This window comes from Nerophis ophidion, linkage group LG02, assembly GCF_033978795.1.
Source record: "Nerophis ophidion isolate RoL-2023_Sa linkage group LG02, RoL_Noph_v1.0, whole genome shotgun sequence".
NCBI classification, from domain to species: Eukaryota; Metazoa; Chordata; class Actinopteri; order Syngnathiformes; family Syngnathidae; genus Nerophis; species Nerophis ophidion.
This window is the reverse complement of record NC_084612.1, coordinates 60158285-60175456: the sequence shown is the minus strand read 5'-3', so window position 1 is coordinate 60175456 and position 17172 is coordinate 60158285. Positions and strand designations below refer to the sequence as shown.

Genomic DNA, 17172 nt, shown 5'->3' with positions numbered 1-17172 from the left:
GGCTAGCAGGAGTCATGACCAATAATGGTGCCAAAGCAAAGCCAAGTCTTAAAAACCCTCATCCTTTATTAAGGTTTCCTGTTCAGGAGCAATTGTCCTTTACAGTGAAATACGTAAACAAAGACAAGTGGATATGATTATCAGTCTGCTGCCATTGTCTAGTAGAGATGGAAAACGGGACTACAAACTGGAACTAATAATAATGTACTTAAACCAAGTGGAGAAATGCATGTACATGTAACAGGGCTTTGGTTCAGGATTGACTTTTGGGAGTTACTAACCTGTTCTTCCTAAACCGGCATGGCAGTGAACAGCAATCTTCCCCTCTTGTATAGCAAAGGACATGACCTTTACCATATCAAGAAGTGTAGTCAAAGATGCAACACCATAGTCTTTCCACCCAAAGTTGTAGTAATAAACTGAAACATAAACACAACAGCAATGCAATTAAGAACCAGGGTTACATTTTACCCAGTATAAAAACAATGCTTTTTTTTTTTATTCTGGCAACTGAACTGCCAGTTTTTCAATGTTAAAAATGTTGTACCTTTTTTACATTTACATTAATACACTAAAAAGTACGTAATGTGTGAAATGATAAAACACACCTTTTTGTGGCGCATGCACTGTTGCATTAACGTGCAACAATAGGAACAGAGTAAGAAGCACCTCCAACTAATTGATGGTAAAATTATTTATTTGCTGTCTTGCTCATTATTGTTTTCTGACTGTGCAGAGTGCAGGATCTCAGGCGCATGGTTAATGTAAATATGATTTGCGTATTTAAATGGGAGCATGGACAGGTAGTGGCCAAGCTACTTCAACATGTGCGCCCAATTCCACGTTGATCGGGATGTACAAAATAAACAGGCTTGTAATAACGGTTGCACAAACTTTAATACATCAGATTTTTTTTTGCGCGCACGTTTTCTGGATCTGGACTTGCTTGCCTGATAAGGTGTCGTCTTTTTTACCCTGAATAAACTTCTACTGGACTCTACCTGAGCTCCATGTTAGACTTGAGATCTTGTCTAATTGACAGTGTCCAACACCTGATATATTTTTGTCCTCTGAAAAACTTAGCCTAAACCTGTAACTTGGAATACTTACATATTTTTACTAGCAGAAGACTTGTAATACCAAAACGTTCCTTGTCTTTTAGCCTGGTTTGTAGAAGCATGAGCCTTTTCAAGAGGCCCTAGAACTTGTCAATGTGTCCAGTTGGCCCGAAAAGTCAAAAATGGCAATCATGGTCAAAATTACACTTACATCTTCACAAATTTTTATTTTCATAGATAGATATAGATAATACTTTATTGATTCCTTCAGGAAAATAAAAATTCCAGCAGCAGTGTACAGAGTGTATGTCCCTGAGCACGTTTTGCATCAAACTCATGGCCTAATTATGGCGGGACAGTTGACCTTTTCACATTGCTCTATGCACACTAAATTATATTTTGTTGCATTTTTGGGATCATTTTCCAGTTGGATTTGTGTCGAGGTTTGTGATGAAGGCAGTTCTTTATTTTTGCATCTAGGTTGTACAGTGGAGCAGTAACCAAATAAGAGGGTGTTACTGTCAGAATAATTGTACCTAAGTTATCGCAAAATTTGTGTTTCAATGAGTTCCCGGCGAGCAGACAAAAGCTGTCTTTGATCTTACCAATCAACAGGCTTGTAAAACTCCACTGTGTACGATGGGAAGCGAAATGACGGTGTCGGTTTCTTTGATCTATTGTAATCCACAGAAAGATTTTGTCTTGACCCGAGACCTACAAAGCGGAGAGGAAGCAGGACCTGACCCCCCTCCAGGCACCTTTTCTTTGAACTGTTTTGGAACCAAAAGATGACAGCTGTTTACGACACCCCCTTCCTTCAGAAACAACTGTTGCCATGTAATCAGGGATTGTCCAAATAAAAGAGGAGGCGTACAATCTTTCATCAGAGCGTGGTGGAAGACTGTACAAAGAGTACAGCCCAGATGTTTCTCCTCAATGAGCTAAATTGAATTCTGTTTAATTCGTTGCTTCTTCTCTGTTCAATAGATGTCATCAGTGTTTCAACACTGATTGACAGCTAGTAGGGTAGTAGGCTGCCGTTTCCTTAGTAAGATCAGCTGATACCCATACCAATCATATGTATTAACTGTAAATCTCTCACTTAATATTTATGGTGAGTGCTTTTGACAGTTTGACAAAATCAATACAATATTTAAATTAGTTCCCTATTTTATTTTATCCAAACAACTACTCAGTGGCCCAGCGCAGTGGTCCTCAAATGGGGGTACTCGTACCCCTGGGGGTACTTGAAGGTATGCCAAGGGGTATGTGAGATTTTTTTTTAAATATTCGAAAAATAGCAACAATTCATAAACCCTTTCTAAATATATTTATTGAATAATACTTCAACAAAATATGAATGTAAGCTCATAAACTGTGAAAAGAAATGAAACAATGCAATATTCAGTGTTGACAGCTAGATTTTTTTGTGGACATGATCCATAAATATTGATGTTAAAGATTTATTTTTTTGTGAAGAAATGTTTACAATTAAGTTCATGAATCCAGATGGATCTCGATGACAATCCCCAAAGAGGGCATTTTAAGTTGATGATTACTTCTATGTGTAGAAATCTTTATTTATAATTGAATCACTTGTTTATTTTTCAACAAGTTTTTAGTTATTTTTATATCTTTTTTTCCAAATAGTTCAAGAAAGACAACTACAAATGAGCAATATTATGCACTGTTATACAATTTAATAAATCACAAATTGATGACATAGTGCTGTATTTTACTTCTTTATCTCTTTTTTTTTTAACCAAAAATGCTTTGCTCTGATTAGGGGGTACTTGAATTAAAACAATTTCCACAGGGGGTACATCACTGAAAAAAGGTTGAGAACCACTGGCCTAGTGGTTAGAGTCTCCGCCCTGAGATCTATAGGTTGTGGGTTCAAACCCCAGCCGAGTCATACCAAAGACTACAAAAATGGGACCCATTACCTCCCTTCTTGGCACTCAGCATCAAGGGTTGGAATTGGGGTTTATATTACCAAAAAAGATTCCCGGGCGCGGCACCGCTGATGCACACTGCTCCCCTCACCTCCCAGGGGACGAACAAGGGAATGGGTCAAATGCAGAGGACAAATTTCACCACACCTAGTGTGTGTGTGTGTGTGACAGTCATTGGTACTTCAACTTTAAAAGCAAAGACTATCGTACTATCTCCTTCTTATTTGGGTTTTGATTGGTGCTGAAAGGCAATAATCGGAAAAGGTGATCCTCTACCTTCTCGCAAAAATCAGCCGATTGTGATCAGTGGCTGATCTCTAGTTCTTAGCTTTAAAAGCCTCACCTTGACACGTTCAACAATGTTTTTACAATTGTGGACAAAAAATTCAAGTTTAATCTTATCTGAACATCAAACTTTAGTCCAGAAGACAACGGATTGTCCATGTGGACACTGCACATTTCAGTGGGGCTTGAGGTTGTAGCTTTAATAGCAGTTTACTACCTTGGTTGACATCCCAGTCCATGGTTTACACTTCATGGTAGGACTGAGTCTTGCTGCTTCATGGATTTGTGAATGCAAATGTTCAATTTAGGAGTAAAAGAGCTGGTGTTTTCTTGTGTTTACTCTCATAAATCATGGTGCAAACATTTCAAAACATCAAGTACGCAAGAGAAATTTTTTAACTCCAACTTGAGTGAGGAGACTCACTTCCTGCTTCCATAAAAGTTTCAGGTCGGTACGTGAATCCACTCTCCTGCTCCAGTGGATTGCCACAGCTGGAATGCTCTCCAGGACGTTGTAAATTTATGACAGTCTTCACGTCACACCTGAGCAAAACAATTTGTCCATATTACTTCTTTCCATTTTTGCATCCCACCAGGGGGAGGTTTCATTGCATGTACACCAAACTCAGCATCAAAACACAAACTCAACAAAAAGTATTACAATTAGCAACAGAAGCAATACCACTAACAAAACCTTACAAATGTGCCGATTAAACTGCGTTTCTTGCAAACAGTTTATGCTTGAATGATACACAGACCTCCAGTTAGGTGGAATTAATGCTTGAATTAAAGAATAAATTGACAGGGAATTTTGAGGAAGTACATACTTAGTCATTGGTTTTGGCGTATATACGGTAAAGTAGGGAAGGGATTCATATAACTTCATTCCTGGGTGAAGCTTGTGTGAATAGAAGAGAGGGGTTAAATCATTTTGTAAAGCAGTCTACTTAAAATGATGGAAAGCGCCACTCTACGTAGAAACTGACGCTGTGGTTAAAGTTGCTCTTTTATAGTACATTGTAGAAATAAATTAACAAAAAAAAAAAAAGGAAAAATGTTGTAAAATCCATCCATCCATCATCTTCCGCTTATCCGAGGTCGGGTCGCGGGGGCAGCAGCCTAAGCAGGGAAGCCCAGACTTCCCTCTCCCCAGCCACTTAGTCCAGCTCTTCCTGGGGGATCCCGAGGCGTTCACAGGCCAGCCGGGAGACATAGTCTTCCCAATGTGTCCTGGGTCTTCCCCGTGGCCTCCTACCGGTTGGACGTGCCCTAAACACCTCCCTAGGGAGGCGTTCGGGTGGCATCCTGACCAGATGCCCGAGCCACCTCATCTGGCTCCTCTTGATGTGGAGGAGCAGCGGCTTTACTTTGGGTTCCTCCTGGATGGCAGAGCTTCTCACCCTACCTCTAAGGGAGAGCCCCGCCACCCGGTGGAGGAAACTCATTTCGGCCGCTTGTACCCATGATCTTATCCTTTCGGTCATGACCCAAAGCTCATGACCATAGGTGAAGATGGGAACGTAGATCGACCGGTAAATTGAGAGCTTTGCCTCCCGGCTCAGCTCCTTTTTCACCACAACGGATTGATACAACGTCCGCATTACTGAAGACGCCGCACCGAGCCGCCTGCCGATCTCACGATCCACTCTTCCCCCACTCGAGAACAACACTCCTAGGTACTTGAACTCCTCCAATTGGGTCAGGGTCTCCTCTCCAACCCGGAGATGGCACTCCACCCTTTTCCGTAACAAAATCAAAAAAGGCTGATATGTTGATATCAGTAATGAATAAAAGGCTGATTTGTTGATATCAGTAACGAATAAGAACATGAAGGTTTGTCTTTAAATATATGTTTTAGCCTTTTTATTAGCCTATTTAATTCCAAATGACGTGATGATGTTATAGTACCACCCTGTTGAAAGAATTTTAAGAACAATATTGTAAGTTCTATATACCTGAAGGGTCTTTTTAGAATGTAAAATAGAAGTGAAGTGAATTATATTTATATCGCGTGTAGACTATTTTTATTATTTATGAGCATAATTATCATTTTTTTTAATATACTGGGAGGTAATTGAACACTGTTGTTCTTTTTTTTAACGTAAAATACTTATTGGCAGCTGACTTTGAATTTTGATTATGTGCAAAAAGATGTTGAAGCACAATGACCTGAAACACTTGACACTTTTCAATTACCGTATTTTTCGGACTATAAGTCGCAGTTTTTTTCATAGTTTGACCGGGGGTGCGACTTATACACAGGAGCGACTTATGTGTGAAATCATTAACACATTACCGTAAAATATCAAATAATATTATTTAGCTCATTCATGTAAGAGACTAGATGTATAAGATTTCATGGGATTTAGCAATTAGGAGTGACAGATTGTTTGGTAAACGTATAGCATGTTCTATATGTTTTAGTTATTTGAATGACTCTTACCATAATATGTTACGTTAACATACCAGGCACCTTCTCAGTTGGTTATTTATGCGCCATATAACGTACACTTATTCAGCCTGTTGTTCACTATTCTTTATTTTAAATTGCCTTTTGAATGAATGAATGAATGAATGGTTTATTTTGAGCCATGCAAACAAAACAAGAGAATGACATAAAATACAAAAGAAATATATAGATACATTATTTTTACACCTACATTGAAAACATTACATGTGACTAATCTTTTGTAGATGTCAAGATTGGCTCAAAAGGGAGTGGGAAGAAGTAAACTTATTAGGTCCCACTCCTATACATATACAATATATATATACAATATATAATACAATCCATCCATTTTCTACCGCTTATTCCCTTTTGGGGTCGCGGGGGGCGCTGGCGCCTATCTCAGCTACAATCGGGCGGAAGGCGGGGTACACCCTGGACAAGTCGCCACCTCATCGCAGGGCCAACACAGATAGACAGACAACATTCACACTCACATTCAAACACTAGTGCCAATTTAGTTTTGCCAATCAATATAATACAATAATATATATAATATAATTAAATTCGGTGGTTGCTGCTATATATTGTCTATATAAAATACATTTAAATTCACACACACTTACATATATACATATGTACACACATATGTACACAACACACACATATGTACTCAACACACACATATATACACACAGACATATATACAATTCATATATATATATACATACATACCTACATACATATACACACATAATCACATACATACACAAATGCATATACCCAAAATACACACATATCCATCACACACACACACACACACACACACACACACACACACACACACACACACACCTATATAAATACTATAAATATAATAGTATATATAATATACACTTTTGTCTAAACATTATTAACAGTTTATGGTGCCTATGGGAACAAGCTTTCATTTTGAATGTGATATTAGTGGTTAAAAGTGGATCTGTGGCCTTTAAAATGTTTATTCTTGGTGTTGGGTTTTATCAAATAAATTTCCCCCAAAAATGCGACTTATACTCCAGTGCGACTTATATATGGTTTTTTTCCTTCTTTATTATGCATTTTCGGTAGGTGCGACTTATAGTCCGGATAGACTTGAACTCCGAAAAATACGGTAAGTAGTGACCTTAAAGATTTTTTATTTTTTACCCCGGGAATGAATAAGTAATAAGAGTCATAATGACATATGCATGTGTGTATATCTGCATAGGCATGGGCCGATAATAAATATGTCAATTAATCGAAAAATATGTCAATTAATTAAACAATAAATGAAAATAAACTTGATAACTTTGCCAGCATTGATAAATTGTCCCTTTCTTCTCAATCTTACAACATGAGTAACTAATCTTACAACAGAGTAAACCCTCTTGTCATTCACTCCCAATCTTAGTCTCTGTGAGAGGAGGCGGGACTGCTAGCTTCCGACACCACGAGAATCTCGCTAATCGAAAGATAGACGCACCACAAGGAAACAAAAATTAAGAGGAAAAAAGAAGATTGCAAAGCAAATATACCTTTGTGGGAATATTTTGGCTTCAAACCAAATGAGCAATATTAGTCTTTCAACACAAACAATGGAGCAAGTATGCCAAAAAATGTTGGACGGCCAGAGGAAACAAAAACACACAAAAAAACTAATGGGGAAAAACTTAACTTTAAGATGTTCAATATTTACGAAGTGCAATTTTTTCAAACAGAAAACGTATTTACGATAATCAATCAAATTAAAGGTTACAGACCTTTCAATTACAATTGTAAAAAATGCTCATTAGAAACAGAAGTTTATTGCGTTTGAAATTTTAACTTGCATTATTGTTATTACATGTCATGATTACATTAGAGCTTAAATTGTTCTTAAAATAATGCTGACAATAATATTGTTTATCGACAATAATTTGTTTGACAAAATAAAATCCAGCAACATTTGTTATCGGCCCAGACCTAGGTTTGCAATCTTGATAGATTTTTTAAAAGAAGAAATCGCACTTTACCTTTGGAATTGCTCAATGATATTATATTTTTCTATAATTTCAGAGGAAGGCCTCGCCATAGCTAGCAGGTTGTCTGTAACCCTACAAAAAAAGGACAGAAGAAGTTGAAAAATCTTAAAATATCTTGCAAAAAAACAAGAGGGACGAAGACAAAAGATCTCTAAAGACAGTGTATCTAATGCAATCATTACATACAGTAGCATAGATGGTCAGTGAACATACCAGGATGAGTATAATCCTTTAATAGCTTGCTCCTCATCACTCCAACGAGATGGGTTTTCATATTTACAGGCTTTGCCTCCACAAGCCATAGAGCACTGCATGTGACTTGGAATGACATATCTCAGAGTCTCCCCCATTTTGGTGTACTTTGCAGTCGGTATGCGAACACTGCCTACGTAAAGACCAGACAGAAGCATCAAAAGCATCATTCAACAATGCTACATTAGGGTTGTGTGATAATGCCAATATACCAGGGTTTCCCCTACATGTAATTGATCGTGGAACACCACCATGGCAAGATAAATGCCGCCACACCTTCAAAATAAAAGTTTTTTTTTTTTTTTTTTTCCTGAATTAAAAAAAAAAAAAGATGTATGTATATTGTATGAGTGGATATACTGTATATCAGGAGTGCCCATTCGGACGATTGTGAGCTACTACACATGCGCGGATAGGCAATTATATCACCCGCAACCGCATCACTAAAGTCGTCATCCACCCGAACCAACATTTCATCAAAGCCGCACCCACCCGCCCGTTGTTATATATCTAATATAGACGATGCAAGGCATTAGTGAGGTTAGAAAGTGTAACTCCCTCCAAATAGCACAGACACAAAGGCTTTCTTGAACTGATTTATTTGAAGGCTTACTTCCCCTTCAAATTCACCGTGAAAACTGTAATAAATAAAGCACGTTACAAACGTAAAAATAATAACATGCACAGCATGTGGATCAAACATGTTACCAAGTAAAATACCAACAAATGACCTCGTTGGCCATCCGTCGACAGACCAAACGAGACACTTCAAAATAAAAGTATGCCCATATACTGTTTCAAAGAGTGCTGCTTGTTTTTCGTATGTGGGTAACAACATTTAACTATTTATAAATGGTTGATTTCTATAGGCTAGTAAGGTAAAGTGTTGTACCTGACAAGTTTGGGCTACCTTGCTTCTGCAGCCTTCATCAGAGGTGTCCCGTGATAATAGCGTGACGTTGTCTGTGACATGATATATGGATTGTACCATCAAGAGTTGTCAGGTACAACACTTTACCTACTAGCTTGTATAAATCAACCATTTATAAATATACGTCAGTAGGCTAAATGAACCTCTTCAACATAACATTTATCTGTGTATAATGTAGCGGCTGGCTACGGGGTGTTAGCCAATGACTTTTTTGGCTGGGGGGCGGGACTTCCGGGAGAGATAGGGAAGTGACGTTATCAACAGGAAACTAGAGTTCGAGTTGTCCCGGGAAAAGCGTTAGAGACATGAGAGCTGTTGTGTGGTTGTATTACATTTTGTGCAATAAAGACAAGACAAACAAAGAAGTTTTATGAGCCTACATTCCTGGGATTATTACAATATATATTTCCGAATTGGTTCAACCGCCACCCGCCCGAATCTATTTAAAATCTATTTTTTCGTCATGTCACCCGCCCGACCCGCGGTTTATCCGCTGACTCCGTGGTTGTGACCGCAAACCGCGCATTTCCATGAGCTAGTATTCGATCACAGAGGGTGTGTCAGTCAATCGCCAGCCAGGCATTAAAAAAATAGATCTAAAAATTATTGATCATCAATCTTAACTATGACCTCACTTTCGTCACCTGATAGAAATTCACGGCATCCGTTTCTTGTGAGATGACGTTGGCTGTTGTGAACTAGGTATTAATAAAATAACGACCGGCAGGAAAGCGAGAAACACTTTTTATTTTATTTTGTAGACCTGCTTAGTTGCCTTGTGGTTGAGTGTCCGCCCTGAGATTGGTAGGTCGTGAGTTCAAACCCCAGCCGAGTCATACCAAAGACTAAAAAATTGGGACCCTTTATCTCCCTGCTTGGCACTCAGCATCAAAGGTTGGAATTGGGGGTTAAAACACCAAATGATTCCTGAGCACGGACACGGCTGCTACTGTTCACTGCTCCCCTTACCTCCCAGGGGGTGGAACAAGGTGATGGGTCAAATGCAGAGAGTAATTTCACCACACCTAGTGTGTGTGTGACTATCAGTGGTACTTTAACTTTAATTTCAACATACTTTTGTGTCGTACTTGCTGTCAAAAGCCTTAAGACGGACCGGACCGCACAGTGCCTGTACTTTTTAGGCCATGTCACGATACACGATATATATATTGATATTTTGCCATAGCATTGAATGAACACTTGATGCATATAATCACAGCAGTATGATGAGTCTATGTGTCTACATTAAAACATTCTTGTTCATACTGCATTAATATGTGCTCATTTTAAACTTTCATGCAGAGAGGGAAATCCCGACTAAGTCAAATGACTAAAACTGTATTTATTAAATAGTTATTAAGCAGTGGCACAAACATTCATGTCATTTCAAAACAGAAAGTGCAAGATTGTCAGAGACATTTTAAAACAAGCTATGAGTGCCCTTTTGTGCATGATGTCACTAAGATGACATATCAAAACAACACTAAATTAAAGTGCACTTTTTGTACAGAACGCCTCAACAATAATTTAAAACAAATAGTGCACTTTTGTGCATCTCGTCACACAAGATATTTCAATAGCTGTCAAATAAAAATGAGCTGCAGAATAGGAAGCTAAATAGTGTATGTCCTTCGCTATGTGGTAGGTTACTGCGGACGTTACCTCCTTCTGTTGTTGACTATTTTTTTCATACGGTGTTGATTTGGAAATGGTTGCCTCGGCATCTTGTTGGTGTGGCACTAATTGGAGATGTTGACATGCGGAGTTTCAAACACTCTTTATCCTCTAGCGGGTGACTTTTCAAATGATGCTACATATTAGCAGTAATGCTACTTTTTGTAGCAACGCTTTTGCCCCACACTTGACAAATTACGGTTGTCTGTTCGACATATTCCCGCTTGAAGCCAAACCACCCCCAGACGATGGACCCCCTGCTGTTTTTCTTGGGAAATAATTCTTCATTTGTTACCAGATTCACACCTTCTTTGTCTCGTATTACCACTCGCACCACAGCTAACGTTACCCATGCCGCTACCTCTGTCCTCCGCGAGGGCGTACACGTATGTGACGTATGTAAGAAGGTGCGTTTGTTTTATGTCATGTGAGAAGGAGACAACAAAGAGCGAGAAGAGCCTGTAGTGTAATGCCTGCAGCTAAAAGCAACTGCGTGAGAACGTATACTCGAATATCACGATAGTCATTTTCTATATCGCACAGAGACAAACCCATGATATATTGTGTATATTGATATATCACCCAGCCCTTGTTAGTGCACCAACTTATATTCTTGTCTTCATGAAAGAAAGGAATCAATAGTGTTAAACATGCTTGTATTTGTATTAAACACCTTTAACATGTCGAGAAAAACCCCTGTTTTTGAAATGCTCACTAACACATATTTATTTGTGAACAGTATTTGAGAGGAATAGGTATTTTGTGTATATAGTAAAGGTTTTAGATTTTTGAGTTCAATCCATGAAAAATAGGAGCAAAATCAAATTGTTAGTTTATATTTGTTTTCATTATTTATATGGCAACATAGATTTTAGGTTTCCTATCCCTAAACTACGCGCATCATTGTAATTTTACACAGAATCCAAACAATCAACAATTATTGGAATAAGAAGAATTCCATTCTGGCTGCAAACTAAGTGTTTCAAAACATCTCATGCATTCATGACCTACAATTATTGTTGTTTACATCATCTCACATATGCAAGCATCATGTGTTACTCATCTAAACATTTTTAAAGAGGTGCTATAAGAAAAAAGTGCAAGCACACAACTACAGTATACCCCAAGTTCACAACAAGCCTCATATATTAGAGGTTTTTTTTGGATTGAAGCAGTAGTTAATGTTGTGCTTTCATTTACGAATTCAATAGGAGACCTTCATTAATTTCGTAATATAATGTACAATACTTCAATTTAATGGAATGTATAATCAGTAGTCAATTGAGCAAATGAATTGATCGGCTTTCAAAAGAACTGTAAAAGATAATTGCTGTTATTGTACTAACAGTAAGTAATAGTGTGCAGCTTGGACATTTTTCAACCCCAAATTTTTTTTACAAGCAATAAAATGTGAAATACAGCTAGAGCCACTTTCAGGCAGATCACATATAAAAAATATCCAAATTAATATTGATCTCTTACCTGTTTCCATCTCTGTGCTGATGTCTGCACTGCAAGCTCCAGTCATTGAGCAAGGCAGCTCCCTCAGTACGCTGACACTGATTGCCATTGCATGCTCTGCAAAGTGTAAACGACAACATTAAAAGGCAGCACTACACAAACACACATACACTCACAAAGTGTGTACACATAAGTCAGAGCACTGTTGCTCAGTTGCTTTCGACCCAGGAGACAGAAGTAAATGTGCAAAGTGCAGCATCCTGTCAAGAGCTGGTGTCCTGACGACTGCCCTACTGGGACCTGGCTGGTCCTGCCGCAAACAACACCTCGAGAAGCAAGGTGCTGAGTTACAAACAACGCTGACAAAGCAGGTAACAAGACGCTACAAGGTTGTTGTTTTTTTTAAACAAGTGACCGAATCACTCTAAAAAAAATGACTTGTTTATTTGTCAGGTATCATCATCAGTATATTTTACAGGTCTTGTGTTTCTGACAGGTAAGTCATGTTGGAGAACAAACATTTCATCCAATTTGTCACTGGTGAGCTGTTGGGAGTGAAATTCTGCACCTTTCAGGTTTCACCGTTTCAGTGTGATCTACTTACAACACAAAAACACTTTTCTTTCTTTTTTTTTTTTTTCAAATAAATTATTGGAAGTTTTGAAATAGAGATAATCAGATCAGGGTTTATTGCAGATGTCCGATAATATCGGACTGCCGATACTATCGGCAGATAAATGCTTTAAAATGTAATATTGGAAATTATCGGTATCGGTTTCAAAAAGTAAAATGTATGACTTTTCAAAACATCGCTGTATGGAGTGGTACACGAATGTAGGGAGAAGTGCAGAGAACCATTAAACCTTAAAGGCGCTACCTTTGTGTGCCAGCCCAATCGCATAATATGTACGGCTTTTCACACACACACAAGTGAATGCAACGCATACCTGGTCAACAGCCATAAAGGTCACACTGAGGGTGGCCGTATAAACAACTTTAACACTGTTAAAAATATGCGTCACACTGCAAACCCACACCAAACAAGAATGACAAACACATTTCGGGAGAACATCTGCACCGTCACACAACATAAACCCAACAGAACAATTACCCAGAACCCCTTGCTGCACTAACTCTTCCGGGACGCTACAATATACACTCCCCGCTACCCCCAACCCCCCCAACCTCCTCATGTTGTCTCCGGGAGAGCATGTCCCAAATTCCAAGCTGCTGTTTCGAGGCATGTTAAAAAAAATAATGCACTTTGTGACTTCAATAATAAATATGGCAGTGCCATGTTGGCATTTTTTTCCATAACTTGAGTTGATTTATTTTGGAAAACCTTGATACACTGTTTAATGCATCCAGCGGGGCATCACAACAACATTAGGCATATTAATGTGTTAATTCCACGACAGTATATATCGGTATCGGTTGATATCGGAATCGGCAATTAAGATTTGGACAATATTGCAATATCGGCAAAAAAGCCATTATCAGACATCTCTATAAGGTTTATGCTGCCGATTTCGATACCTTTTATCCATGAGTGAGATCAGCTGATCCCGATACCATAGTATTAGTGTAAAGTAGCTAAACATCAAAATTATAAATGCTGACTACACTTCAACAGCATGTACCCAGCTATTAAAAATACATTAGCAAGTATATTAATAACAGCATTGATAAATACAACCAGAAATGGTGCAATATGTCACAGTCTTTGTAACCCGTTTCAAAATGTTTCTATTATCTAAAAATATTGGCACCCCTCCATTTCTGTCAGATACTGCACCACTTCTCCCAGAAAATTGTTGAAATTACAAATGCTTTGGTATTCACATGTTTAATTCTTTTGTTTGCATTGGAACAAGACACAAAAAAACCCAACAGGCCAAATCTGATACTATTTTACACAGAAGTCCAAAAGTGGACTGGACAAAATTATTGGCACCTTTTCAAAATTGTAAGAAATTGTCGTATGCCCCTTTAATTTGTAATTAAACTCACCTGTAGCAAGTAACAGGTGCTTGCAATATAAAGATCACACTTGCAGCCAGTTAAAATGGAGAAAAGTTGACTCAACCTTTGTGTTTTGTTTTCCACTCTGAGCATGGAGAAAGGAAAGAAGAGCAAAGAACTCTCAGATTTGAGAACCAATATTGTGGAAAAGCATGGACAATCTCAAGGCTTCCAGTCCATCTCCAGAGATCTAAACGTTCCTGTGTCTACTGTGCGCAATTGCGTCAAGAAGTTTAAAGCCCATGGCACTGTAGCTAACCTCCCTGGACGTGGACGGAAGAGAAAAGTTGATGAAAGACTGCAAGGAAGGGTTGTTAGAATTGTGGATAAAGAACCTGGATCCACTTCCAAACAAATTCAAGCTGACCTGCAGACACAGTACAACAGTGTCAGCTGGCACTGTCCGTTGCCATCTCAATGAAAAGGGCCACTATCGTAGGAAATCCAGGAGGACCCCGTTGCTGACATAGAGACACAAAAAAGCAAGACAAAAACTTACCTGAGGAAGCCAAAATCCTTCTGGGAGAATGTCCTGTGGACAGATGAAACCAAAGTGGAGCTTTTTGGTAAAGCAATCAAAAAGTTTATTTATACAGCCCTAAATCACGAGCGTCTCAAAGGGCTGCACAAGCCACAACGACATCCTCGGCTCAGATCCCACAACAGGGCAAGGAAAAACTCAACCAAAAGCACATCATCACACTGTTTAAAGAAAACAAAATGAGGCCTTCTAGAGGTGGGCGGGGTTTGGTGGTAGCGGGGGTGTATATTGCAGCGTCCCGGAAGGTATTTATTCTCTTGTGTTTATGTTGTGTTACGGTGCAGAAGTTCTCCTTAAATGCGTTTGTCATTCTTGTTTGGTGTGGGTTCACAGTGTGGCGAATATTTCTAACAGTTTTAAAGTCGTGGCCTGTATGGCTTTTGATCAAGTATGCCTTGCATTCACTTATGTAGCGCATATATCATGTGACACACTGTTTCTATGAAGGAAAAGTTGTAGAGGACCGCCAAAAATAAATGAATGTGTGGGAAACCCTGAACATCCGAATCGCTCCCACTGCCGTCGCCTTTCCCCCCCCCCCCCCCCTTTTTTTTTCTATTGCTTCACTCAAACTTTCTTCATCCACGAATCTTTCATCCTTGCTGGTGGCTATGATTATAAACAATGTGAGGAGCCCTACAACCCGTGACATCACACGCACATCGTCTGCTACTTACGGTACAGGCAAGGCTTTTTTATTAGCGACCAAAAGTTGCGAACTTTATCGATGATGTTCTCTACTAAATCCTTTCACCAAAAATATGGCAATATCGCGAAATGATCAAGTATGACACATAGAATGGAACTGCTATCCCCGTTTAAATAAGAACATCTCATTTCAGTAGGCCTTTAATGCCAAGTGGGGAGTGTGTTGTCGTAATGGTTATTATTTTGCTGGATGACATGATGTGTAAGAGCAGTGAATGGTGCTGATGCTGCAACTTGATGCCTTCAGGCTCGCTAGTCTGCAGCTAACGTTGTAGCCTCCAAGCTTCTACTCACCGTTGTCCTGTACGTTTTGTGGACACTTTTCTTTAGCGCCCCTTGCATTGTCCACGTCTAAGAATGTGTTGTCGCTGGTGTACAACACCCGGGGATGCTCCTCCAGCCACATCCTCCGGTTGGCAAAGTGACGCTGGCTCGCTAGGCTAACTCAGCGGCCGGACATGTTCGCCGGCCATGACGCGTGACGTCACCGCACGTCACGTGACGTAGCTGCAGTCACTAAGGCACGGCGACGCCGTCTGTCTTCTGATTCATATGGAGTCTAAACTTATTTCTCTTTCATGTGTTTGTGATGAGCGCGGAGTAGCAAAAAAGGAGCAAACATACGACTGGTTTTAAAGATTATTTTGAAATACTGGAAAATACTGGCTGTGTCGCACTGTCAGTACCCGGATGTCGCACTCCGGACACTCAAACAGGTGACCATATTCTGAAATCCCAAAAAGAGGACACATAAACACATTGGAGCGGTATAGCTCGGTTGGTAGCGTGGCCGTGCAAGCAACTTGAGGGTTCCAGGTTCGATCCCCGCTTCCGCCATCACTGCCGTTGTGTCCTTGGGCTAGACACTTTACCCACCTGCTTCCAGTGCCACCCACACTGGTTCAAAAAATGTAACTTAGATATTGGGGTTCACTATGTAAAGCGCTTTGAGTCACTAGAGAAAAGCGCTATATACATATAATTCACTTCACATATATGCGTGCCAAGGCTGGCAGCACACCAAGGCCGGGACTAGGTGAACATTTTGCCAATGATACATGAACTTGCTTTATAAATTATATATTTATTAAAATAAAGCATTTTTTCTCCCCTGGTGACAGCAGTGTTGGCGCTGGGAATTTTCAAAATGGGGTCCCAGGGACCCCATCAAGTCATAAAAATGGGGTTCCACGGTACATTTTTGGGGTCCCCACTTTTTTGTAAGCGTTTTGAAAACAAATCAACATATGCACTGTCCTGTTATATCTCCCATTATATACTGTGTTTTGGAAAAAGGTTGTCATAAACATTAATTCATTAAAAGAAATAATATAAAAAGAAGACAAATTTGTATGCATAATGTGTTCCGACTAGATCTTTTGCCGGTCACCCCCCAGGGTCGTTAGATGACACATAAACTGGTTTTGAATGAATCCCAAACAGAGTAGCTCATTTTGATATTTTTAATCCAAAGCTTTGGGAGACCATCTTTGCACAACACCTTTAAATCGCATCGCCCAAGTTGATCTGCTAATACTACCGAAGTTTTGCCTTTTACCCTCTCTCACTCGCCCCCCTCCTCTTCCTCCTCCAGAGCGAATTCCCATATCTATTCTCCTTCTAAGCCTGGGACATTTGAGATAAGAACAGTGTTATTGTTGCTAGTTACATTCCAAGCTTCAAGGCCTACGCACGCCCAACACTTAGCTGTTTTAAAATATGACTAGGATTCAAAAAAGATATCTATCTCCGTTTATATGTAAATGTATTCAGTTCTAAAAATTGATTCACTTTCTT

At 39.3% G+C, this 17172-nt stretch overlaps 1 protein-coding gene across 6 annotated transcripts in view; it reads right to left on the bottom strand.

Annotated features, from left to right (window-relative positions):
* The window catches only part of ptpdc1a (protein tyrosine phosphatase domain containing 1a), a 45137-nt gene extending 29263 nt beyond the window's left edge, over positions 1-15874 (bottom strand). Inside the window, exons 1-8 of one of the 6 annotated variants that reach the window (XM_061887725.1) lie at positions 15670-15730; positions 14626-14658; positions 14115-14211; positions 12126-12221; positions 8000-8171; positions 7778-7858; positions 3723-3841; positions 282-419 (exon numbers count right to left, since the gene is read on the bottom strand). In XM_061887725.1, the coding sequence (XP_061743709.1) occupies positions 282-419; positions 3723-3841; positions 7778-7858; positions 8000-8171; positions 12126-12213 (598 nt within the window). In that variant the 5' untranslated portion in view covers positions 12214-12221; positions 14115-14211; positions 14626-14658; positions 15670-15730. Of the gene's footprint in view, positions 1-281; positions 420-3722; positions 3842-7777; positions 7859-7999; positions 8172-12125; positions 12222-14114; positions 14212-14625; positions 14659-15669 lie in introns of all 6 variants that reach the window. The other 5 variants (XM_061887699.1, XM_061887715.1, XM_061887706.1 and 2 more) reach the window with 5 other exon arrangements.
* Between the last annotated feature and the right edge of the window lie 1298 nt (positions 15875-17172).